Raw genomic sequence first — 27,324 nt, 5'->3', positions numbered from 1 at the left:
AGACTGAAGTTGTATTTTTTCTCACAGATATTTTTTTTTTGTAGGAAAATGGATCTACGAAGTTCTCATCTCCTCTCAGGGTCTGATGCAAATTGGATGGTGCACTTTGAACTGCAGGTTTAATCAGGAGGTCTGAAGCTTTCTTACTTGCCTCATACCTTTGTGAAAAAACACCTTTCTAATGAGTCCGTTTATTAAACCAAACTCTGTTTTTATGCATATTTCAAAATAACGTTTTGGAGGGCCACATTTTTATACTTATTTGTGCTCTTTGTGTGTTCTTTTATTTTATTGTTATATCAGAACACATGATAAAATTGTGCGATCTTTGTATGCATTCTTTTGTTGTATTGGGGGTCCTTATGGTGGTGGTGTGCAGGTGCTATGAATCTTCCAGTTCAATAATGGAAACAAAATGGTGTCGGTAAAGCTAAAGGTTCAGCTTGCTAATTGTTAAGCAGTTGAAATTAACATCCATGACAGTGCAAAGTGGCATCTAGAAGTTACAGATCCATTTTGGGGAGGCCTGTCAAAAAATTCTTCAATAGTGTTGTAGATGAGTTGTTAATTAATGGATAGCTGAACAAAGCATAATCAAGAAATCTATTTTCCTATTCATTTTTTTTCTTTGTTTTTGCTTTTCCTGTTTACTAGGAGGGAGTAGGAGACACGCCGGACTCGTATGCTTATGATGGAAACAGAGTACGAAAGTGGAATGTTACCACTACCAACTATGGCAAGGTAAGGACAGATGTTGCATAAAGGTTTACATAATCTTTTTTTGATAATAATAGAATTTTGCATCCTTGTGTTTGAAACAATGCAAGTGTATTTGTTTTTCGAAACCTGCATATTCAATTTAGAGTTGCAAGGCGTTGAAGCCAAATTTGTTGAGAGCTGCATAACTAGAGTCATTATTTGGAAGTCACCTTACTGATTTCCTTAGCATTCAATGCTCCATTTCTGCTTTCCTCATGCATTTTGTGCACCACTCCCATATTGTTTGTGCACATCTTTTAGTTTTCTGCTGCTTGCATTTCATATCCACTGTTGTGTGTGCATAGTTGGTTTATGCAATATTTTAAACAAATTGCAACAGTTGTGACACACGTCATCTCAATAAAAATTACATAAACTCTGTGATTGGCTTAATGGCGTAACTCGAGAATTAAAATTAAGGAAAAATTTCCTAGATGGTTTGAGTTTCAAGAACACATCATCTTGAAGCTCTCATATTGACAATTAGCACAATTATTATATATGTTATAAGAATAAGTTTATCTAGACATGTTTTTCACTGTAAGTACCTTGTTATGGTGCCTGCTGTTAATGTGCTTTAATGAATAAAGAGTGGTTGACTAATATGGAAATGAGAGATGCATTTTTAATTTGTCACATTGCTTAGTACAGCTTCACATAACAAAGCAATTGTTTGGGTCAAATGACTGCATACAATAATTGTGCATAATCCCCTTTAAAAATACCAAACTTTCTCTTTCAAGTATGGTTGGCAATTTGCATACAGGGGGTCCTTGGGTTATGACACAGTTCCATTTCACAACAGTGATGTAACGCAAATTTTGATGTAAGTCGAAACACACCCTAAGTCACTTACCTATCCTAACACATTTGCAAAATCATAATCTAGAACATAAAAACACAACTAAGCCACAGAAAAAGGAAAAGGACATAAATATACTGTACTGTAGTAACAGAAAAAATGAGTGTAAAAAAAAATTCCTTACCTTTATTCCTTCTGATCTCTTTACAATGTCTAATTTCACTTCCATCGTGATGGCTTTCCTCTTCTTTGAAGCACTACCATCTGAAGACTCTGACTTTCGTTTAGGAGCCATGATAAGGGCCAAAAAGTCGCTAACCAAAGCAACACAAACAGAACACTTGTCCCACACACAGCCAAACTAGTTCGCCAACTCCCTCACTTCTATGCCACGTTACTGCATATTCTTCCACTGCGCGCAACCAAACTAGTTCACCCATGTAGTCTGTAAGTACAGTGCTAACGGTGTAAGCTGAAACACTTGCATCTCAATTTTTTTTTTTTTTTTACGTTTTTATGGGAGTGAGCGTTGTAAACTCGAAACGTCATATGTTGAGACGTTGTAATCCAAGGACCCCCTGTATTTTGTTTCATACAAAGGCAGAAGAGTAATCAAAATGACTAATATGTAAGTGTTGTGTTTTTTTTTTTTCAATCAGAAAGATAATGAAATATGTAATTATGGCTCATTTTTTATTATTTTCATTGGTTTAGTGTCCTATATTTTAGTTTATCTTACTATTTTCTTTAATGCATTCTCAGACAGTTTTAGGTTTCGATTGTGCATTATCTTTTACAATTTCCATCAGCTTTCATATTGGCTGTCCTGCCTGCCTCTTTATTTTAGTAGTACTGGAGTAAATATACTATTCCTGTTTTAGTTATCTGTGTTTCATGGCATTTAATATTGTATATGCAGTATTTCTTTTTTTGTTTTTTTTTAATCCCATAGTTGAGATACTTCAAGCAAACCTTAATGCCCGAGTTATAGAAAACGGTAACACAGAGACTTTTTTAATGAGGCTATGGGCATTTACTGTGCCAGTTTCTCTACTGCTTGTTAGGTAATCTGTTCATCTAAGTCATACAAAGCTTCCATCATGTGTTTCCAGAGCAGATATAAATACAGTCTATGCCTCCCAACATGCCCTGGGGTGGCCCTATAGTTTCCTTCCAGTGGGCTTTGCTGTTTACATCATTAGTGAGCACCAGTCTTCTTTAGATACCCAACATATCCAAAAATGCCTCAACATGAAGTAGAGGAGCTGCACTTCTCCTTGAAGTTCCTGATAATTACAGAGTTCCTAATTGTGCCGGAGGTGCTGCCGTTATCTCTTATATTCAAACACTAAGCATAGGAATTAGAACTTCTTAGTTTTTTCCTTGTTACATATTATTGTTTTGTTTCCAACAGTCCTGGGCAGCAGGAGACATTGTGAGCTGTTTAATAGACCTGGATGAAGGCAATATTTCATTTTACTTGTAAGTAAACCAGTACATTCAAAATTGAGTCCTTTAACCTGAGAATAAGTTTGAAGAATTCAGAGTGGTAACAAATAGCTTTTTCGGAATTAGCACGTGGGTGAAAATAAAAAAAACGTCTTTATTTCACTGGTAAGAGTTGCCCAGCTCACAAATGTTTGCCAGGGTGGAGAAGAGACATACCTTCCAAGTGCTATTTCAAGAGAAAATGACAAACAGTTGTATTTGGAGATCTCCTCCTCCAAGTAATTCTGGTGGTTGTTCTGAAAAGTAATAGGGAACATTATTGAAAGGGAGATACAATTTCTTGGAACAGAAAACATAAGGGAACAAGAGGAACTGAGAGCAAGAACTGTGGTATTTTCTAATTGTGAAATGGGCAACTCAACCATCCACATAGACATCACGGCTAGGGAATCCATTCCCGGGAATTCAGGAATCCCGGGCTCCCGGGGATGACACAGTGCACGGGCATCTCGCATGTGAACGGTTTTAGAACGAGCGATACTTATTTTTACTAAAACTACTGCAATATGTTGACACCAATAAAAGACTAACCTTAACTTCAAGCAGTTCATGCTGTCATATAAGTACATGTATCTAGTTAGTTGCGGTAATAAGAGCGTAGAAAGCACAACGTGTTCAGCGTGCGGTCGTCCAGGCGAGAGTGCACCTTCGTGCAGAGTATGCCAGCCGCTGAGAAAGCACGCTCTGCCTCCACTGAAGTAGGCGGCACAGTCATCAGATACCACTACACTTGTTCTAAACAATGTCCGCGCTTGCCGTTGCTCTGAAACACCACCGTTTCAGCTTTTACTGATGCATCCTGTTTCTTGTAACATCATTCTGTGATGGCAAGTTTCTTGGCACAGATAATGCGGATGCAACAGACTGACGCATTGCAATTTCAAGTTGCTGTTCAAAGCTGTCAACAGCACAGACATCAATGAACTCTGCCTCGTCCCGGTATTCGTGCGCTGCAGAGTGCAGACTCCTCCCAGTCCATTGTGCTCATTCAGCCGGGAGATTGACTTTCTGCTGGTCTGTTGTTAATCGGCAACACACTACACTGTGGGCCAAAAAACCGTGCCACTTAATTATTTTCAACTATAACTCTGTTATTTCTTGGTAGATTTTTACACTTTTATACGCTATATATGCGAGCTTGGCTGTTCCTGTTTTCCTGGGAATTACAGCAGTTTAATTCCCGGCAATGCAGGAATGAAAAATGTCCGGGAATCCGGGAGCCCGGGAATGGATTCCCTAATCATGGCATTACCTGTTTTAGAGAGGACCAGTGGTAATGGTTATATGTGAGGAGTAGGCAGGGATTACTTTGTGTACTTAAACATGTGTTCATCACATTCTTAAGTTTTGTTAAAAAAAATTGTATCTCATTTCACGGAACTGTTTTTAATGTGATGTTAATACATCCTGGAGCAACTCTGAGGAAGTGCTCCTTTGACATCTTTTTACGATAATTATTCCTCTTTAAATTCTTGGCATGGCAGACAATTGCCATGAGAGAAGAATGTTTCCATTGGACTGCCAATATGCTGCAGAGTAAAGGACCTCATCACTTCCGTATAGTAATCTGTGACCACCTGCTGTCACCAGGAAGCACTTCATCTGTAGTTTAGAGTCACGCATCGGCACAAGATTTCTTTTATTTCTCTCACTGTGAAGAAACTGCTACTGTATAGGCCTTTGTAATCCAAATGTTGTGGGTTTGTGGCTGGCTAAAAGGTGGGTGTTGAGTGAGAGAGAGAGCTCAGGTGTTGCCAGCAGGAAGTACTTCACTTTTAGTGGTTAAAGGCAGTCCCAGTGTGCCCAAGCTGTCTTCTGAGAATCTTTGTAATTCAGACATTGCAGATTTGCAGCTGGCCACTGGCAGTTACAACATTGCAAAATGCATGACCTGAGAGGGTTCGTGGTGTGATTCTCAACCAAACACCACCTATGAACAATGATGCAGTTTACTTCCTCCATCCAGCCTAAAAGAAAATGTGCTTCCATCTTTGAAAATGTAACAGCTTTAGTGAGCAACTACTGTAACTTCAAACTTTCTTGAGAGGCTTGGCCTGGCATTTTTCTCCACAGAAAATTTGAAAGACAGATGTTTGTAGCTACAGCTTATAACACAGAACCATTTGATAATTTTTATTATAAGCTTACATATATTATAACCCCAAGTAAGGACTGAGAAGTGAATGTGTAACTGCTTCTTCTTTTTTTGTCCCTTTGCAGGAACGGCCAGTGTCTGGGCATGGCTTTCAGTAACATCAAGATGGGGCCTGGTGTAGCCTACTTTCCAGCAATCAGTCTTTCATTCAAGGAGTCTGTAGCATTTAATTTTGGTAGCCGCCCTCTTCGATATCCTTTATATAGTAAAGTATTTTTCTCTTTTAACAGGGATAGTCATGTGGTGTAGTGGCCAAAGTATTAGACAGAGTTACTGGTACAATTTTATACTTTAGACTTACTGGAAAAATCATTTACTTGGATGTAGTCAAATTTTAAGAAATGTATTGTATGTAAACAGTTGTATTCTGATATTGTAACAGGACTTAAATAAGGGCACTTCAGGCATACAGTGATGATAAGAAGTGGAGGAAGAATAAGAATATCTTCTATAATATTTGTTATTAAATGGTCAAACATACAACACACAGATGTGCCAGATGCTGCTACTGTGTATATTATGTACTGAGGCACTGTGCATTTTTATGTATTTCACACATTGAATAATTTAATATGTTGAATATTGTGTTGTTGTGATCATTTGGTGGTTCGTGCCTTTATCTAAATCAACGTATTAAAAAATCAATACACAGAAAATACATTTAAGCAATTTACAGGAAGCTACAAAGTTAACCAACTAGTCGCATTCTATTATTTTTATTCAGATTTCAGGGAGTCAAGTATTCAGTGACGTACTGAAGAACAGTGGCACAGAGGAGCATATTTTCAAGGGTGCCAAAGGAACAGAGAATTTGTTTAACCTCCATGTCTATATTACCTTGCTTCTTCTACAAAGAGAGTGTGTAGCATATTTGTCTATGCTATCTCTTATCACTGGAGACAATTATGAAATGATACACCCTGTGTCACATCAAGTTTTCTTTAACTTGGTAGGACTTCAAATCTTACTTTGAAAAGAGCCAGAAAAGATATCTGAATTGCTGTGGACTCACAACACAAATCATCTTAAGTTTAACGATTCACACTATGGTAACTGCTGATGGCCAGGTGTGAATCTACAACATCTGGCTGAGAAGTGGTCTCCTAAAGGTGTGACATAATAAGAAAACTCTTTTCAGTCAGTGAGTGCTTCCTGGTGACATCAGCTGATCTCTCTGTCAGTTCCCAACCTTTTCTACACAGTCACAGCAGTACACTCCTTTTGTCTACAGTGCCAATCCCATCCTTGTCAACAAGTGAATTGCTGTGGACTTGCTCCACGAAGCATTTCAGTCTGAAGATTTACACTGTGGTAACTATTGGTGGCCAGCAGCAAACTTGTGACCTCTGACTCTGAAGTCACCAGCACAGAGACCATATTTGAACACCATGAGCATTGCACTTCCTTGTGACATCAGATGATTTCTCTCTCACTCTTGCAGCCCCTACCTATTCTGCATAGCACCGCCACTACACTCCACTTGTCCACAATGCAAGTCCCACCGTCATCGGCAAGTGAATTGCTGTGGACTTGCACCACGAAGAATCTCAGTTTGTAGATTTGCATTATGGTCAGTTGTCAGTTGTAAACCTGCAACATCTGGCTCAGAAGCGATCTTGCAGTATGAGCTAATAGAAGAGCTACTTCTTTTAGTCAGCTGTGCAGAGACTGTTGCTTAACGCTGCAAGCGGAGTGCTTCCCTTGTGATGTCGGCTGAACGTTATTAACCCGACCTCAGTTCAGATAAAAGTGTAAACTGGGCTTATCTCCTGTTGTTCCTGGGTAAAGTGTGCAGAACTTTGGAAAAGTCAATGTCTAGAGTATTTCTGTCCTTTACTTCAAGAGGTCGGCCATTTGTTTTTTTTTGTTTTTTTTTTAATTAAGGGGCTTCAGCCCCTGCTCACTTTGCTCGTCAACCCCCCTGGTCTTCACTACGCGCCAGCCGCTTCACGTCTCTGCTGCTCGTGTATGTGGATTTCACTTTCACCAAACAACAAATCTTTTTATTCTCGTGGATACGCCTCTTCATTGGCAAGAAACAACACTTTTCCCTGATGGCAACATGGGTGGAGTGGTGGCTCTGAGGCTAAGGATCTGTGCTGGTATCCCGAAGGTTGCCGGTTCAAATCCCCGTCAGTGCCAAAAGAGATCCTACTCTGCTTGGCCCTTGAGCAAGGCCCTTAACCTGTAATTGCTCCAGGGGGCGCTGTACAATGGCTGACCCTGCGCTCTGACCCCAAGGGGTATGCGAAAAAAACTAACAAACACTGTTGTAAGTCGCTCTGGATAAGAGCATCTGCTAAATGATGTAAATGTAAATGTAAATTAAACAATCTACAAGTCTCTGACTTAAATTTTAAATCCGAACAATATATTTGATCTCTTTTTGCTGTTCTGTTATTTCACCGAATAATTATTTCCGTTTGTTTGCGCTAATGCGATCTTTACTATCATTTTTTTGAGACTTTCGAATTTTAGTACTTTCATTATCACCATTCCTGCTCTGCATGTGTATCGCACCAATGTTTTTGAACCTGTTTACGACATTCTACAGTACTTTGTCATCTACTCTTTGTCTTTTATTTCCGGCCCTGGGTGTGGTTAAATCTCTTGTCTCACGGGACTTGAAAGTATCTCTCTAAAAAAAAGTCACGTCTCGTCCCAGGATGTTTTTATATAATAGAGAGACAAGTGCAGTCTTCAAACTCAATTCTGTGGACGAGCGTATGCCTATAGTGTCACTTCCATGGTGGTGTTTGTTCTGAAATCCAGCATTGTTTCATTTTTCCCTTAACAACACTTAACATATCCAGTAGAGGAATATCGCCCTATGCAGGACCCACCTACTGTTGATCTGATAAAGGCACAGAAACTACTGGGATACTTCAAAAATGTGCTGTCCACCCAGATTGACTGTCAGGTAAAGGCATTGGCATTTTACAGTTACTTGACCAGAGGTCACAAAGTCTTTTCTCACAGAAAGCCTATTGGGTGAATTATGGGAATGCTCCCAGATCATTTGACATAAAGTGTGCTGTCACTAAGGAGTATAGTTCATATCCACATTATCTTTGTATGTATTGTTTGCTGTATCTGGCCAGACTAGGAAAAGCTGTGTCTGTTACATATTGTACATGCTAGAAAGGTTAACAAAGAGAAAACAAGTAAGGGTCTGTTTTTTATTTAATTGTTACTGGAACATTAAGTCTTGAACCTGTGTCTGGTACAATAATGTTAAACCAACAGAACCTGACAAATAATATTTAGAAGTCAGGAGAGAATGAGACGTGTGTTTAAGAATTATATATTCAGAGATGGAAAGTTCAACCTATGAGAAAAGATCAAGATACTAGTGAACTTCTTGCTGTCTTGGAACCCCTGCAGATTTTGGTTTTTTTTTTCAGCACTCGTTTTTTTTTTCTTTGTTTCTTAGCAGTGCCTAATCTTATTTTTATATTTTTCAATTTTCTTTGAACTACATCATTTGTATGAAAACATTATATAAATAAATGTTGTTGTTGTGGAAGAGATCAAGATGATATATAGAAAACTGTGTGATGTCCATTACTATATACTGACACAGTGAAATACATGCGTAATGACATCAGAAATGCTGGGGCTGGATTTTATCTTCAGGATCACAAGAAAGCCGTCACAGTTCTGGAAACAAGGAGAAGACGTACTGATGGAATGAATGCTTTTCATAATCGGAAAGAAGGAATTTAGTGGAGACATGAGAATAGTGGTTTGGAATTAGAAAGTGCATTTGAGTTTACAGCAGTTGCTACTTTGAATCGTTTTTTTCAGTAAGGATGTAGCAGTTTCCACTAGAAGGCAACATTCCCATACCTGGCTTTATGTAACATACTTTACTTGGTCTTCTTTTCAGGAAGGAAGAATAGTAGAGAAGGATATTGCTGTGTGGCAACTTCATGGTGAGCCAACAGTGTTGGTGACACTGGCACACATCTTTAACCATTTTGCCCCTCTCATGGTGAGTGTCGGAGACTGTAGCTCTTTTGTCTTCTTTTCAATCAAGACATTTTTTTTTTTGATAACTGGATCTTAGTTCAGTGTAAGACTTAGACTGTTTGACCATTTACTTGGTGAATGTGTCTACTGCTATTTGGTGGATGCAGACAACTACTTTTTTTTTTTTTCCTTTTCTCTTTTCACCAAACCTGATGCTTCTGGACCTTTGCGGAGCTAACAGTGAAATTAACATTGTTTCATCTTTGTTTCCTTTGTCTCACAGTGTAAAGTGTACTTAGTGGAGGATGTTCTCATGAAGTTTTTGCTCAGCATTCTGGAAGGAGGTGGCTCTGTGGAAGAGCATCCCCTCATTCAGCAAATTTTGGACATGATGTGGCTCTTGATGGAGGTTAGTTTTCTGACATATTTTAGGTAGTAGCGGACAGCTCAGATCTTACTAAGGACAGAATCACCTCAGCATCTCGGCGATTAGTTAACCAAATGAGCTTGATGGACTGAATGATATGCTTTCTATCATAAAATTCTGTATTGTAACATTTCTGACAGTAGTTCCTGTTCCTGACTCTGGAAATTTGGAGTTTGAAAGATATGTTTTGAGATTTGTACATTTCTGTCTTCACCACTTCACAAAAAAATAAGGTGATTTGAAAAATTCTTGTCATGACCTGCAGTATGTACCAACTTACTGTAGCATGCAGGTCATACGGATGGAGAAAGATATGCTGACATAAGAAGGAAAGAAAGAAAGTGACGTAGAATTGTGTTTTGTTTTAGGATTATGAGGTGCATGAATGTTTGAAGCAACTTATGATGTCTCTTCTGAGAGCTTACAGATTCTCTCCCATAATTCCTGACCTTGGGTTCCAGGTACAGTTTTAAGCTGCATTGTATACCTGTCAAACATGTTTTTTAAGTTACTTATATGTTATTTAACAAAATGTTTCTCAGCCATTTTCCCACCTCTGCTCATGGATGGAATCATTTGCCATTAACTACAGTCATTATAGTATTTTTTTAATTTCAAATTTATTCATTCAAAGATTTATTGTGCACTTCTTGCTGAAGACATGCCCTCTTTGTGGAGTTGGCATCATCTTCCAGGCAGCTTGTGTTTCTTCTTGCTGTGCAAAACATGGGACCTGGTTAAGTGACTTTCTAAATTTTTATGGTTTAAATGTACCTGCAGGGAACCGTCGCCCTGTCTAACATACAATCCTGCCTTGCACCCCTTGCTACCATTTAGCTGGCTTTGTTTTGTATTCTCTTAAACATGTTATATTTAAACAAAAAATAAAAATCACAATTTCTTTTTTTTTTTTAATTTTAGATTCATTTCTTGCGTTTGACAGCAGCAGTCCTCAAGCATGAGAAGTCACGGAAATACCTCTTGAGCCATGTCCTATATCCTTCTTGACAATTTGTATTGGGTCATGCCTACACAGTTAGGAGATTGTTTCATTGTGCATTATTGTTACAATTCCTTAACATCTGGAACATTTGATGTGCTTCGGTCTGTGGTGTTTTTCTACATCAAAACCCCCTTGCGGGTGAAGGAGGCTGGTCTAGAGGAGCTCATTCCAACCACCTGGTGGCCTAGCCGCTTTGACAAAGAGGTGACCAGTGACAGGGTCTCTGATGTCTTTCTTTAATATTTTATTTTTGTCATACAGTTTCCGTACATTCTGTTCTGTGACTTATAAAAACTACTTTATGAAAAAGAGGACAAGAATACAGGACAAGAAAATGGTTACCTAAGCAGTAGCAAAACCAACTAAAACAGTGTGTATGGGTTAGTCCAGTGGTTCTCAATCTGTGGGGTGGGCCTCCCTAGGGGGGTGTGAAGTAACAAAAAGGGGAGCGCAAAGATGTGAAAAAAAGAAAACAAGAATCAAAAAAATGAAAAATACATCTATTGAAACCAAAACAAATTAACTTTTAACTACATTCCGATACTAGAAAAATAAATATAGAGTTAGATAAATGTCGATAAAAGTTAAGTAGGTATAATAAAATATGCATCTATGATATATCATTAATTAAAAAAGAACAAATTGGTATTAGTGGGCTCCTTTCAAAAAAACGTTAGGGGGGACGCGATTAAAACTGTTATGAAAACTCGGGTCGGAAATAGGTTGAGAAACGCTGGGTCAGTCCTTTGAGTTTTACAAATGTATTGGCAGGCATCAGTAGTAACATTCAACCAAATGTTATCTTGGGTTTGCATCAAACATTTGAATGTCTAGTTGAACTTTGACTTAAGAAAATACATTTCAGACCTTTGGCCTTTCACTTTAAAGGCTCTTTATACATAGCAACTAAGACGAGTGCAGTTGTTTTGGGAGCTAGAGAATTCTACTGCCACGATATGGAAGTGCACAAGATTTGATTGGTACTGTAGATGAGAGGGAAGTCAAAATCTTAAGGATGTGATACATTCAGGATCGAACTAGTAAGGTACGTGGGTTTGGCATAGTGTCTGTGTGGCTAATACTTTTCTATTTAAGTCATTAATACCTTCAGTCCCTGACTTTTGCTTATCTAGCAGAAGACATCTTAATGAACCTGCTACAATAATAAGTATAGGGATCATTAAAATGGGGAAAATTTGAGCATAAGCTTAGAGACATCTCTGAAACTTCAGTTCAAAAGTAAGAGGCCAAATAAGTTAGTAAAAAAGAAGAATACAGTGATTATACAAACAGTGCCTTTATGTTACGTTTTTAAAAATTACAGTAGACCATCAAAACTATTTATTTAATGAATGCTACAAAGTTTTCTCATGTTTTATAAAAGAGGACTGAACCATAGGCTGTGTACCTTAACGTGTGTTGCAGGCTAACAGATTATTGGAAAGCGTTACTGAGTAGCTGAGTGCTTGTGGATATGTGTCACCTGGGGTTTTTAGATTATGCTTTAATATGCTAAAGCATTATGGGGAAGCAACAAAAGTATTTAATCATAGAGAAGTATATTATTTACCTCGACTTTCGAAAAGCTTTTTGATAGGGTACCCTTTCGTCTGAGGCTAATCATCAAACTGCAGCAGAACAGGGATTCAAACAGCAATGAGGGTTTGCACTAGTGGGCCCTGTGATTGACTGGTGAAATATCCAGGGCTCATTCCTGCCTTTCTCCCAGTGCTGCTGGGATACCCAGAATTAATTGAATTAAGTTGTTTTGAGAATGTGTGCAATCTAATAACTTACTATAAATTTGTAAATTTGTAAATTACACTAAGATAAGTAAATTAGCAGATACTTTACAATTCACAAAAATCACAATAAATTTGGAAAATCAATCAATCAGTCAACTTAATTTAAAGGGCAAAGTCACCATTAAGGATGGTCCCAATACATTGTACAAATAAGAAACATGGGACAAAATATGCAATAAGCAAGTAAAAAATAGAAATTAAAATGAACAGTTACAATGTTGAAGGAATAAGAAATAATACAATTTGACATTAAAACACCATGTTAAGAGATGTTAGCAACTAATAAAAGTAAATTAAGCATTTGAGAGAATGTTTCCACATAATAGACCTAATTAAATTCTAAGGCAGGTTGTAATGAAGGGAGTAAAGTCTCGATGGATGCTCAATAATCCAGGTAAGGAAATTCTAGAAAGTTGATTCTGTTCATCTGGACATAGTTCTTTTCCAGGGAGATACGTTACATCACTCATCCAAGTGACTTCCTCAGTCTCAGTTGACTGCAGGTTTCTCCAACCTTATAAACGGTACCTTGGCATAATGACCGAATCTAGCACCATTGACTAACAATTGGGCCGTGTGATCAATGATATGCAAATTGTCCATTGATCAATGGCCAGGAGTACCATTCACAGTGAGTTGGGGAATGGCTGCAATCACAGCATTGTAAGATGGTGAAAGATGTACCCTTAAGCCCCCCCCTCGGTTCAGAGATGCGTCATTCCTTTTTCACGTAAATGGCCTCCTTGACTCCTCGCTCAAACCAGCGTCCCTCCCTGTCCAGGATGTGCACATCTTCATCACTGAATGAGTGACCACTGTCCTGTAGGTGTAAATAGACTGCAGAGTCCTGGCCTGACAAGGTAGCTCTTTTGTGTTGTTCCATCCGCTTCGCCAATGGTTATTTGGTTTCCTCGATGTATAATTCACGGCAATCCTCTTGGCACTTAACTGCGTAAACTATATTATTCTGTCTGTGCCGGGGAGAGAGTAAAGGTAAGTTTTTAGTGTTGGTTTAAAAGGATCAACTTCTCTAACACATAATGGGAAGCCACTCCAAAGACTAGGTGCACAGTAGGCAAATGCTCTGTGACCAACTGATTTTTTCCTTAACTGTTGGAATAACCAAGAGACCAGGATTGAGAGAACAAAGAGAACGTCCTGGAGTGTATGCTATAATTAGCCCAGCTAAGTAAGGTGTTGCAAGTCCCCTGTAAGGCCTTATAAGTTAAAAGAACTTTAAAATCAGCTCTAGCTTGTACTGGTAACCAGGCAAGTGAAGCTAGAACGGATGTAATATGATCAACTTTTTTTGGGTTTGCATTCTGGGTGTTCCCTGTGTGAGATTTGCATGTTCTCTGCTTGGGTTTCCTCCAAGTGCTTCGTTCCTCTCACAGTCCAGAGACATGCAGGTTAAGTCTATCAGCATTGCTAAATTGGCAATGGTGAAATTAATAGTCATAGTGGACTCATAACTTTCCTCAAAGCAGACTGCAGATAATAAAAAAAGAAAAGTTCATAGAATATCGGCAGCATACTTTGTAGAGTAAATATCATGAAGCAGTTATGCATAATACATTTGTGAGGCCACATCTGCAAGGTTGTGTGTAATTTAGACCTCCATGTTACAAAAACATCCTAAATAAGATAGAAAAAAAAAAACAAATCAGGGCTACAGGATATGAACTGTTTCGAAGGATGTGAACTTAAGTGTGTTAGTTAATTTTCAAATTAATTTTCAAGATCCTGTAAAGCCAAGCAAAATGACACCTTTTATTGGCTAACTAAAAAGATTACAATATGCAAGCTTTCGAGGCAACTCAGGCCCCTTCTTCAGGCAAGATGTAAGGGGCCTGAGTTGCCTCGAAAGCTTGCATATTGTAATCTTTTTAGTTAGCCAATAAAAGGTGTCATTTTGCTTGGCTTTTCTCTACATTCATAATGGCTAACACGGTACAACACCCTAGTACTACAAGATCCTATAACATACTTTAGATGAAGTTGGTCAGGAGTAAATTTCATTGTACAGTATTTATTTCCCAACTGTGGGGATTACAGAATTTTTAACAAGTAGTATGACTGTAAATAGCAAAATGGAGACCTTCAACTTTTGACTTGACCATATTTTGGAAGTGTTCTGCAAATGTGAAAGACTGTGCCTAGTCTTACTCTCGTCTCTTGTATACTTTCTCTGGAATCATTTTTGAAGCTAAAAAGAAATTGTATCAACATTTCAGTAGTGATTTGTTGTATGTCATTTGGGGCTGCTGCCTTTCCTCTTTCCTACCACAATGAGTTTGTTTTGTGCTTTACATTTACAGGGGAAAGTTGAACCTGAGACAAAGGAGGAGAGCGCAGAAGAGAGGATGCGGCGTCGGGCATATGAGCGAGGTTGCCAACGCCTTAAGAAAAGAATTGAAGGTGAGATGAAGCCTTTGTCTTCATTACCTTGATTCTTTCTGCCAAAGTAATAACACTTATTGAGGGGAAAACACTGTATTGAGCCAGAAATCACCCACTGTGCCTGCTGACATTATCATGAACAACTGATCTAGAGATCAAGAGGACCCTTATCAGGACTAAGCAGAGCAGGTAATGAATTGGAGTATCATGATCCAGTTGCCAAATCCGAGCTAGCATAGGGAGCAAGGAAGGAACACACCCTGGACTGGGTGCCAGTTTATTGCAGGACAAAATCACACATACATACAGTACCAAACACACAATAGGGCCAGTTTAGCATGACCGATTCACCTACCATTCCTGTATTTGGACAATCAGAGGAAACCCATGCAGACACAGACAGAACAGGCAAACTCCACGCAAGGTGGACCTGGGATGGCAACCCAAGTCTCCTTATTGCGAGGTTGCAGCACTACTACTACACCACTGTGCTGCCTCTTCACATTATGTATAGTCCAAATAAATATTTCATATACTTGTTATTGTGGATTTTATTCAAAGAAAAGGTGAGTTTAAACACAACTAGGTATTTGCCATCATGTAAAAGCCACGTGATTGATTGAAAATGTCTATGTATCCTTTAATTAGGCTTCTAGTCGTTTGCTTGTGGTCACTTGTTTTTTATAAGAGTTTTGAGCTCTAATTCAGTTTGTGTTTGAATTGATATGTACTTTCACTGTGTTTTGTATTTCTAGACCGTAGAAGTGCAATGTAAATGTGACCGCAACATTCCCCTGGCTTGCCAAACTACGTGTGAATGATTTGTCTTTGGTGTCTGTTATTGTGATTGCAAAGGCAGGTATGATCATGTATAAGTTGTGTTTGCAGACTAAAATTTAACGAGCCTAGGTTATGAATATTAGATGTATGATGAGCATATTGATTCAAACATTGGCTACCTTCTGTGTGTCCCGTAGGGTTGGTGTTTGTGGTTACATGTGTGAATTTATCTTTATGCCACACTGGACATCCTCACCCTTTTCCTTCCTCTCCCCATCAAGGTCTGCAAGCATTCCTCCTACAGTGATTTTTCATGTACAGATGTTTAAAAGCCTACTGAAATCCTATTATTTTTGTGTGTTCACGGGCAGTACACTTTAACTTTGTACTCATGTACCCGTGTTCTGTTTCATGTGTGAATTGGTTCTTGTGCAAGCAATGACTTTCAGCCATGTTAGTTTAAAAATAGACCCATCTTCCCATTGGTATACATTATTGTAAGCACTATGGTAGTGGTCTTACACTAGTGGTGAAACATAATTACAGTCACTTTATAGTAGTTGATGATGGATCACTGCCTGCAGCGTGTTGTTGTTACACAGAATTGTACAGTCTCACATTCCCTCAGGTCAAATCCAACAGATCTTAAGTGTTACAGGTGAAAGACATGGGATCTTTATTATATGTACAGTGCTTCACAAAAGTATTCAGATTCATGACCAGCTATGTAATTTCACTGAATAACAAATCTGACACTGATATTTTGATCTGTATGATATTTTTATTGCAAAGCAGTATTAGTGTTTTCAGTATTGTGACATAAAAAAGGAAATGTGCTGTTCATGTAAGCATTCAATCCCCACACCTAATATTTTGTAGAGCCAACAGTACCAGCTTTAAGTCTTTGAGGTAAGTATCTACTAGCTGGGGTGATTTTTGGCTCATTTTTCCAGACAGATTTGCACCAGGTTGTTTAGATTGGTCACTGCAGTTTTCAGCTAGTGTCATAAATTCTCAATTGCACTCAGATGATGGCATTCATTGTGTCTTTGTAGAACGTTAACTTTTTTTTACTCCTCCTTCATCCACTCCAGGGATACTTTGGCCTTGGGTTTGAGATCATTATTCTGCTAGAAGACAAACCTTTTCCTAAGCTTTAGGTTTTTAACTGACTGAAACAGGCTACCTTGCTTTATTTGCTTGCATTTTCCACCAATAATTCTTCTCACTTCCTTTAGACAGTTCTGATGATGAAAAGTAGACCCATAACATTGCAGCGCACCGTATAGCACGATCTTTTCCTGCTTTTCCACTAACACCAGGAGCTTGGTTCCAAGTTTGTTTTATTTCTTCTTCATTACAAACAGTAAGGCTAAATTAAGTATTTGTAAAATTACTGCTTCAAAAGTAACCAACAGAAATTTGCCAACTTAGCTACGTGGAAGATACAACATAAATTGCTGTGGTTCTTATTATTTGTTTTGCTACTTTTTCCATTCTTTTTTTTAGAATGCTTTCTTGCTGCAAACATTACTTATTTTTGTCACTTCTGTCACCCTATGTGGTCACCCTATGTAGTTTGTAAGTGGTGGTACTTGCATTTAACATGCACTTCAGTACCTTCGCAAGTGTTGTGTTTTTGAAATTAATGAGTTAGATGGGCATGTGCATTCAGGTAGCAAAATCACTCATATTATATAATATAATATAATATATAATATAATATAATATAATATAATATAAAATGTCTACGGGTGGAAGTGTGTGCATCTATCTCTCCAGCCCAGAAGTGCGAGGCTATAGCATGAAGCTGAAAGAAAGCGACTCCATCGCCAAAGTGAAACCGCTGAGGAAAGACAAACGAGAGAGAAACTTGCTTAGCAGCTGATAGAAAAAGGAGGGAGAGCACGTCCACAAAACAAAACCGCCGACTCTGCATTTTAATTTCTTTTTACAGCATGGGCTTACACAGCTAATATATGTATATATTATATAATATATATGTATATATATTATATATAATTCAAGTACACCCCCAAAATTCGGGGGGGTTACGTTCCTAGAGCACCCGCGAATTGTGAAAAAACGCGAATTTTGGATGTGGTTAAAAAAATGCCTATTTTCATATTTTAAACCCTAAATATGCCCCCAAAACACTTTAATTTCAAACTCAGCTTAATAAATTACCTAAAAATAAAGAATGTAAAGGTAAACCTGTATACTGTACTGCGATGTCTCCTGCAGTGCTAGAATGTAAAATACTGATGTTACCGCTATATGTACTGTAATTCATGCAAGCGCTTTTTCATTGCCAGAAGCCTTAGATGGTGTAGCTCATTTCAGTGGCATCTTGGGGCTTTAACCCTTTAACCCCCAGGTATGTGACAGTTTATGCATCTCTGGACACCAAATACTTCTTTGCTGCACTTTAAGTAAACTTCACAATTAACAAAAAAAAAGTGAAATTTTAATGGAACAGTTTTTTTCATGCAAAGAGCATCACAATTACTGCAACACTGATCATTTTACACACTGCTAATGAACTGTAAAAACTATTTTAAAAACTACTGGAACAGTATGTACAAAGTGCATGAAACTCGGTAAATCACTGAGCCAACTGCGCTTGAACTGACTGCACACAAGCACACAGAGGTAAGCGCTGACGCTGGCAGGCTAGTCGAGTGCAGCGGCTGAATCCCAGAGACAGTGAGGCTGCAGTACTGCAGGGTGTCACGCTTGGGTCACAGAAACACAGGAGATTGTAGAGACAGGAACTTTATCCAAACATTTCAAACAAACATGTCTATTTCATAAGTAAAACGAACTCAGTATGCAGTTAGTTATCAATTAAGGAATAGACAAACATCATAGGGGAGCACAACCCCCAACAGGAGCAGAGAATTTCTGGGGGAGGAGAGAGAAACAAAGCAATTAGCCAAAAAAGACAGGTGCTGTTCAGGCTTTTAAGTAAATGGAAAACACAAGAACACTCAGCTGGAGATGTATCACAGTCGATCAGCAGCAAGGAGAACTGAATAACGCTGTAGCAGTCCGGTGCTGCTAAGATTCACACCGTTGAGAAGACGTGATTTATTTATTTTTTATGGTGGAGATTCCAGGGACACACCCAGCCTTGACCCGACCCGTGCGCACTCGCAAACAGAGACAAAAACAAAGCAAACCGGTAATCAAACAGCAAATAAAGAATGTAATGAAAACAAATGAAATAAGAAAACAACGATACCACCCCTGTTCCCCTTACGGTGATTACACATTAAATACAATAAAGCACAAACAAAACACACACAGTAAATCATGAAAAAGTTCATGAAAAACGGCAATGGATGAAATGTAATGATGAAAATAGATAGTCAAGAGATCCGCACATTGAATGGGAATGTAAAGATAGTCCTACCGGTAGTTCCTGAAATGGTGAAGACAGGTTCAGGAGCGCTCCTTTCTTTGCAGGATGGCCATGAATCCACTTACAGTCTTCATGTACACAGGCAGACGGCAGACAATCCAGACGCATGAAACGATCCAGGACAAAATGAATAAGTACAGGTAACCCAACAGAAGGCAGACAGACAGGAACTTGAAAGACAAAATACAAAAGACCAATCAGATCTACTGCAAGGACTGCTGGGAGTTGCAGTTTCAAATTCTATTGGCTACTTTCACCATCCCAAGCTGTGTTTTCTCTACAGTTGCTTCCTGTTCTCTCTACAGTACAGTATTGCCATGATAAAAGCCATAAAAATTGTGGAGGATATTTGCGGTTTCCGCTAACAATTATTAGTTAGGTTCTAAGGAAAAATCCGCGAATGACTGAGGCTGCGAACTCTGAACCGCAACTTCATGGGGGTCTACTGTATATAAGTGACTTTAGTTGGCTGCAGTGGAAATAATTTGAGTCTTCATCCTACTGTGATTTAAGGCTCCTTCCTCCAGAAAAGACTGATCATTCAAACTGAAAACAGATATCTTTTATTCAGTACCAAGGAAAAGGCATTAAAACCATACTTGCTTCCATCACTTCAATAAATCTTTGGCATTCACGTGAGTTCCCTGATTCATTCTGGGATTTTACTGGTGTTACCTAATCAATTAATTTCTGTACTTTTATTGCTTGGAGTGGTTTTGCCCAGTAATTTACTTTGAATTAATATTGTCTTATGCAATTGGGAACTTGATGAGTAGGAGGACAGACGCAAACTCACCTGCTCACAACAGGCACCACTGTTCCTGCTTCTTCCTTCTCTTATATTTAGTGTTGCAGTTTCTCTTTCAAGCAAGAAGAGCATTAAAAAATAAATAGAGGGTAGTAGTATTGGATAAATCTCTTCTATCATAAGGTGATGTCAGTCATTCCATTAGACCCAATCTGAATGGTGCTTGACTCTCATCTTGTCTCTACTTTTTACATTTCCAAAGGATGTGATTTTGTTTTTCAAAAATGTTCCTTGTTTTTGCTTTATTTATGAAAGCATCTCTCAACAGTTTCAACTAGACTGCACTTTTATCTGAATAAGTTAATAGGTTTTATAGTGTGTAAGGTCAAGTTTTGTAGTTCACCTTCACCTTTTTGGAAGACAGATCTGAGTCATGGGTGCTTCTCTTGTTTTCAGTTGTGGAGGAGCTGCAAGTCCAGATTCTGAAGCTTTTGCTGAACAACAAAGATAAAGGCCAGGTATGGAGGCAGCAAGATGTGTATCATGTGACTTGAAATGGCTGGAGTGTATATTGCCACAGTCAGAATTTCTGTGTTGACATAACAAAACTAGCACAATATCTTCATTTTTCTCTATTCTTTGTGGTCTTCTCCCTTGCATTCTGCTGAGAATGTACACGTGCTGCTTCTGGGAGTCTCTAGAAGGGAGATGGCTTACAAAGTTGGAATTTAAGGGGGAGTCTGGGCTATTGAAGTTCACTGATATGAGGTTATACTTTCTGTCTTTTCTGTAAAGCATGTATAACAAAGACCATCTGTTTATGGGCAAGTACTGAGTTGGGTATCTGGGCATCTCATCATAAGTAGTGACTGCTCATCTTATAGTAGCCTCAGATATCTTAGGTCCTCTTCATAGCTGAGTCACACAGAAATCATTTAATATATAAGTTGGTCCTATCGTAGGAAATAAAAAGATTGTAACTCAAGGGTCACAGACCTAAGTGAATCCTGATATGAGAAAGGTCTGTAGAGATCTTCCCCACAAGAAATGACAAAATGCCAAGAATGCATACTCAGGGATCACTTCTGCCAACAGTGTATTAGGTGTCACATTAAAATAATGGCACATGTGCGAACAAGGAAATTTGACATAAAGACATATATACTGTACAGTAACTAGACTTCACTGGTAGGACAGTGGCCCCATGGAAAATCTGGTTGTTTGGGAATAGGAACACACAAGCTCTGTGTTGATTTGTGGGGGGAAGTAGACTTAGGCCTTTCCATTTTCTTTCCCCAATGAAGAATTGCTTGACATCTGTGCAGCCAGGCCAGACGTACACAGGGGAGGATCATGTTTTTTCCTAGCTTCCTATGAATGACGTGGGCTTCTTGGCGCTATATGGAAGACAGCATTTGTATTTTTGAGTTAAATCTACAATATGGTTGTCTGTTGGAAAATGAAGAAATTCTTGGCAATTTCTCTTTTCAGGGTGAAGCATCTAGGTACATTTTTCTGAACAAATTTCGCAAATTTTTGCAAGAAAATGCCAATCACCGAGGGGTAAGTCTCCCAATAACCTTTGTGTTCTTTATTACTTTCATTGTACTCTTAGCCCAACATAACTTGAGACCCTACGCCACAGCTGACAAATAATTGTGCTTACCTTTTTCAGAACCTCACAGTGCTCTGCCCCCCAGAGTACATGGTCTGTTTTCTTCATCGCCTCATTGCTGCATTACGGAGCTATTGGGATGAAGGCAAGGGAAAAATGTCCAGTGTTATCACAAGTGAAGGTGTGTTTAAAGCATTCCACACATACTCTTCCTTGGTTCTCAGTTTGTTTGTGCACAAACCAACTGTAGCTTATGGAGTGTTCTAGAAAAACTCAGGGTTGACGAGTATTTTCTACTCAGTGTTCTGCTTTTGTACATTTTTGGATACAGTTGCAACCTTTGGAATCCACATTCATAGAGTTTAGTCATTGGAATCCAAAGGTGTATATGACATTTTCTAAAATAAAATGCACGTTGACATCCCTTTAGGCGTACTTTTCTGCAAGGCTGTTTACCATTTCTGCTTAGTGCAACCAGATTAACTTGTGTGACTTCTCATGTGTCTTTCTCATGGTCTTTCACATTTCTTGCAGATGCTTATATTCCACCTCAGCTGTTCTATAATGGGAAGGTGGACTACTTTGACCTCCAGAGGCTAGGTGGACTTCTTTCCCACTTGAGGAAAACTCTCAGAGGTCAGTGCTTCCTTAGTGACATTTACTTTACTACATGAGTGCTTTTTTAGAAGTTTAAAAGAGTGAGGCCTCATCTGGAGTCCTGTGTGCAGTTTTGGTCTCCAGGCTACAAAAAGGACATAGTAGCACTAGAAAAAGTCCAGAGAAGAGCGACTAGGCTGATTGCAGGGCTACAAGGAATGAGTTATGAGAGAAGATTAAAAGAGCTGAGCCTTTACAATTTAAGCAAAAGAAGATTAAGAGGTGACTCTATTGAAGTGTTTAAAATTATGAAGGGAATTAGTCCAGTGGATCGAGACTGTTATTCTAAAATGAGTTCATCAAGAACACAGGGACACAGTTGGAAACTTGTTAAGGGTAAATTTTGCACAAACATTAGGCAGTTTCTCTTTACACAAAAAATGATAGACACTTGGAATAAGCTACCAAGCAGTGTGATAGACAATAAGACTTTAAGGACTTTCAAAACTCGAATTGATGTTTTTTTGGAAGAAATAAGTGGATAGGACTGGCGAGTTTGTTGGGCTGAATGGCCTATTCTCATCTAGATTGTTCTAATGTTCTAATGTTAACTTTAGTGTTCTTTTTCCTGGAGAAAAGGTAAACTTAAATTTCACTGGTAAAACATAACGTATGTTCTGTGTTCCTCATGGAATGAAATGCCATTTGCCTTCATGAAACCTCACTTCAGTGTGAGGTGAATGTGTTTCTTTTCAGTCTGCAATAGTTGACATAGTATCATTTGTACTCCGGTAATGTCCAGATTTCTTAAGCTTAATGTAAGCAGACTGCTAAATATGTGGAAATAAAGAAGTTTATTAACAAAACAGAACAAATTAGAAACCTATAACAAAACAGTTCCTGACAGCCTCATTGAAGCCTCAGTAACACCACACTTTGCAAATCCCGACTCTTAAGGTCAGCATCAACACTTAAGTGTGTTATAAGCCTGTGGACTTCTGGTCCATGTATTTTTGCTTCCATTATGTACTCCTCAGCAGGTCCATTTTTGGAAACTTTATGCCTTGACTAATCTTTTAATTTTAAGCCAAGTGGCATGCAGGTTAAATTTAATTTTCACTACAGTCTTAAGAGCGATCTAGACACCATCCTTTTAACTCTTTTATTAGGCTAAAGCAGTTACAGCTTTTAATGTGCATTTAAAATCACTGGAAGGCTATGTTCAGTTTTTAAGATTGCAGTTAATAAACCTGTCTTCTTGAAATGAATTAAGCCAAAATTAAAAATAAAAAACCTATCTGGCTGAATCTGAATATAGTCTTTTTCCAGTTTTAATGCTTTTGAGTGCTTTTCAACAATACATTTTAGTTCAAGTTCAAAGTTTATTGTCATGTGTACAGTAAGGAAACACGTTTTCCTATACAATGAAATTCTTTTTTTTGCTGTCCACACCAAATGACAAAACCAACGTATAAAGATAAACATAGATAATAAGTAACAGAGGCAGCATAAAGTATAAAAACAGAATAGAAATATAAAGTGTTATGTGCAGGTAGGTGTGTGATGGACAATTCAAATACAGTTGTGTGAGGTCGATAGAATGAGGTGGACCACGGTTATAAACTTCAGTCAGTTATTTAGGAGTCTAATGGCCTTGGGAAACAAAGAGTTCTTTAGCCTGGAAGTCCTGCATCTCATACTTCTATACCTTCTGCCTAAGGGTAGAAGTGTGAACAGTTCGTGTTGGGGGGTGGGTGGGGTCCCTGAGGATCGAGGCAGTTCTCCTGTGGACTCTGCAGTTGTAGATGCTCTGCAGAGAGGGCAGTGGGGCCCTGGTGATCTTCTCGGCAGTCTTCACCACTCTGCAGGCGTTTGCAGTCCATAGCAGTAGTGTTGCCATACCACATGGTGATGCAGCTGGTCAAGATGCTCTCAACAATGCAGCTGTAAAAGTTGCCGAGGATCTTGGAAGTATATGGACAGAGATGGAATTAACACAATCTATTTCTGGTTATTTGGAAGTTGGTTTTCCTATTGATGTGTCACTTCTGAATTATGTGAAACGATCTTATTGCATCTTTGTCTGCTTTCTTCACAGATGATCTAGCTTCTAAAGCGAATATTATTATTGACCCAGCTGAAATTCAAGCCAACTCAATGGATGACCTTGATGAAGATGAAGATAGCAATAATTCCCAGGTGAATTGTCTAAGCTGGGTGAGGAGAGTCTAGCACTGTATACACTCTGAAGAATTGGATCTGATTTTCCATATATTTAATAGCAATAACATTGACTGACTCTTACTCGCATAGAGTGAAGGGTGCAGATTAACGTCCAAACTCCAGTACTTTCACCCAATATTCTGTTTACTGTGTGAAAGGACAGTGGCCATCTGACATTTTCCACACCCAGAATATGATGGTATGATATACATTGTAACGAAAAGGCATGCCAAGAGGTAGATTTGTAAAAGGTCAACAAGAACCTATGTATCTCATTCAGGGGTCATGTCCCATGTCATAGTGGTTGAGTAAAACGGTATTGACTTCATGCCAGTCCTCCCTGGCTTCTCCTTTGAAGGGGTGACTTGGTTTCAGCTTCCCTGATTTTGGATCATGTTCTACCAGCTGTTTCCCAGGCAGACTTGAGAGGCATCTTAATAACCATCCTTGCTGTTTGTTTCTTCCTTACTAGAAGGGCAGGTTCCCTTCATATCTGGTGGATCATATACTGACTATCTGGGAAGAGTCTCTCTTTCTCAGCCTCTACTGAGTGGTGCAGTGGTTTCTCTAGAGCTTTCCTCTTGTGTTCACTGCTTTTGAGGTAAGGGTAATAATTATGCCTTGGCCAGCAGGGTACCACATTATTCTTAATTGAGCAGCAGAATATGCCTACTGTATAGTTCTGCTGCTCTGCTTTGGGTAGAAAGGCACAGAGATATTATTATAGTACTGTTGGCTGATTCATTTATCTAAGGCAACATAAAAATCAGTTTCCAGTGCTTCCATACATTTTGGAATGACATTCTTAAGGATCACAAAGTAGGTTCATGGTAGCAATATCACTGTCAGCCTTGTGATGTAAAGTTCAGTACCTTAGCCACTATGCCACAGTGCCTGAAGTTCAAAAGCAAAGTTGATTTCACAGAGGGCCTGGTTGAGATTGTAGCTACAGGTATTTTCCCAGAGAGCAGGACAAGCGTTTTTAGAACATTTTTTTAGAACATTAGAACAATCTAGAAGAGAACAGACCATTCAGCCTAACAAAGCTCGCCATTCGTATTCACTTAATTCTTCTAAAAAAAAACATCAAGTCAAGTTTTAAAGTCCTACTGTCTGCCACACTGCTTGGTAGTTTATTCCAAGTGTCTGTGGTTCTCTGAGTAAAGAAAAACTTCCTAATGTTTGTGCTAAATTTACCCTTAACAAGTTTCCAACTGTGTCCCCGTGTTCTTGATGAACTAATTTCAAAGTCACCGTCTCGATCCACTGCAATAATTCCCTTCATAATTTTAAGCACTTCAATCATGTTAACTCTTAGTCTCCTTTTGCTTAAACTGTAAAGGCTCAGCTGTTTTAATCTTTCTTCATAATTCATCCCCTGTAGCCCTGGAATGAGCCTAGTTGCTTTTCTCTGGACCTTTTGTAGTGCTGCTATGTCCGTTTTGTAGCCTGAAGACCAAAATTGTAGACAATACTCTAGATGAAGCCAAACCCGGTTTATTATAAAGCTTAAGCAGAACCTCCATGGACTTTAACTCTACACATCAGAGCGTTATATAACCAGACATTCTGTTAGCCTTCTTCATGGCTTCTGAATACAGTTTTGTCATAAATTCTGTTAGCCTTCTTCATGGTTTCTGAATACAGTTTTGTCATAAGTAATTATATTAGTGTGTGCACTGGCAACATCTGGTGCCTTAACAGTGAAAGTCATCCTCTGCCAACAGGGATCTATGCCCTCCTAGTTATGGAAAGAGTTCTAGAGTTAATAACATTTTTAAAAAGAATGAGGTAAACCTGCTAGAATAGCAGGATTCAGACTGAGTTCCAGAGTTAATAACATTTAAAAAGAATGGGGTAAACCTCTTAGAATAGCAGGATTCTTTTAGTCTGACAGGGAAGACACATTAGACTGAACTGTTATAATGGAGTGGTGATTTGCATGCTGAAGTGCAATACACCATGGAGGCCTGTGTCCACCAGAGGGAGCTCTAGGATGGAGGAGTTCCATAAGCTATCCCTGACACTAAAGTTATCTTTAAAAAAATCTCTGGAAGTACTTCAGCGCTAATGTTTAAAAACCTCTCATGGGCATCAAAATATAAGCCCAGAGTTTAGAGGGTAGGTGTTAATAAGGGCTTGATCGGAAGCAACAAGAGAAGCAAGAGGTGTCACTGTAGTGATGTGGGAGGTGACAATGATTGATGGTGTTGGTGAGAAAGTGCACCAAGCATCTGTCAGTTAGACCAGGATTTATATCTTCTTCAACCAGGGGCAGCATATTATTTATTCTCCTTTGTATATTTAATGCTTTGTTCCATTTCTTGTTATTTCTTGTGTTTTTGTATACAGTAATCCCTCACCTATCGCGGGGGTTACGTTCCAGAGCCCCCCGCGATAGGTGAAAATCCGCAAAGTAGCGACCTATATTTATTTTATTATTTGAACATATTTTAAGGCTTTATAAACCCTTCCCACACTCTTATAAACCTTTCTCACTCTCTTGTTAACCTTTCCCACACTCTTATAAACACTTCCTATGCTCTTAAACACTTTCTACATTCTTAAACACCGCAGACCAACACTGCACACTGCACGCAGCAATCAGACGTCAATGTGTCTGCACTCGCTTTGTGAAGGGGGGCAGCTGAACTCACGCTGAGCAGAAATGGAGTTTGTGCTGCTTCTGCCAAAATGCCTGCTTGTCGCTCTGCGCGTTCGGAAGGAGGAGTGTGTGTGTGTGTGTGTGTGTGTGAGAGCTGAACGCACCTTCGCTCAAACCCCCCCTCCCCGGAAGCGCAGTACGCTCCTGCCACTTCGCATTGTCAAGGGGGTGGGGAGCTGAATGAACGCTAAGGAGAAGTGGACTTTGTGCTGGCTTTGTGCTGCTTGTCGCTCTGCGTGTAAATAATTTTAAGCCTGTACATCACCAATTTTCCTGTCTCACTGTCTTGTCTTGCGTGAAGTTAAAATGTTTTATAATAGTGAGATGTTACTCATATCCTTAGCCCGACATCCACATATCATATGTGTTAACAAAGTGTGTTTTATAAGTTTACATGTGTTTAAAGCATGTGGGATGGGTATTTTAAGGCTTAAACTATA

The 27,324-nt window shown here is 38.9% G+C and overlaps 1 protein-coding gene across 1 annotated transcript in view; it reads left to right on the top strand.

Moving 5' to 3' along the window:
• LOC114669188 (E3 ubiquitin-protein ligase RNF123) overlaps positions 1–27,324 on the top strand; it is a 134,304-nt gene that overhangs the window by 19,240 nt on the left and 87,740 nt on the right. The window contains exons 7-22 of the mRNA XM_051921033.1: positions 45–130; positions 655–741; positions 2,976–3,043; positions 5,291–5,416; positions 8,031–8,145; positions 9,115–9,219; positions 9,481–9,606; positions 9,993–10,085; positions 10,546–10,619; positions 10,714–10,831; positions 14,751–14,850; positions 20,241–20,302; positions 21,276–21,347; positions 21,460–21,580; positions 21,934–22,035; positions 24,095–24,195. Of these exons, the coding sequence (XP_051776993.1) occupies positions 45–130; positions 655–741; positions 2,976–3,043; positions 5,291–5,416; positions 8,031–8,145; positions 9,115–9,219; positions 9,481–9,606; positions 9,993–10,085; positions 10,546–10,619; positions 10,714–10,831; positions 14,751–14,850; positions 20,241–20,302; positions 21,276–21,347; positions 21,460–21,580; positions 21,934–22,035; positions 24,095–24,195 (1,556 nt within the window). The remainder of the gene's footprint in view (positions 1–44; positions 131–654; positions 742–2,975; positions 3,044–5,290; positions 5,417–8,030; positions 8,146–9,114; positions 9,220–9,480; positions 9,607–9,992; positions 10,086–10,545; positions 10,620–10,713; positions 10,832–14,750; positions 14,851–20,240; positions 20,303–21,275; positions 21,348–21,459; positions 21,581–21,933; positions 22,036–24,094; positions 24,196–27,324) is intronic.

This window comes from Erpetoichthys calabaricus, chromosome 18 (genome assembly GCF_900747795.2).
Source record: "Erpetoichthys calabaricus chromosome 18, fErpCal1.3, whole genome shotgun sequence".
In the NCBI taxonomy this organism is placed as follows: Eukaryota; Metazoa; Chordata; class Cladistia; order Polypteriformes; family Polypteridae; genus Erpetoichthys; species Erpetoichthys calabaricus.
The sequence above is the reverse complement of the archived record's forward strand: the minus strand, read 5'-3'. Positions and strand labels throughout refer to the sequence as shown.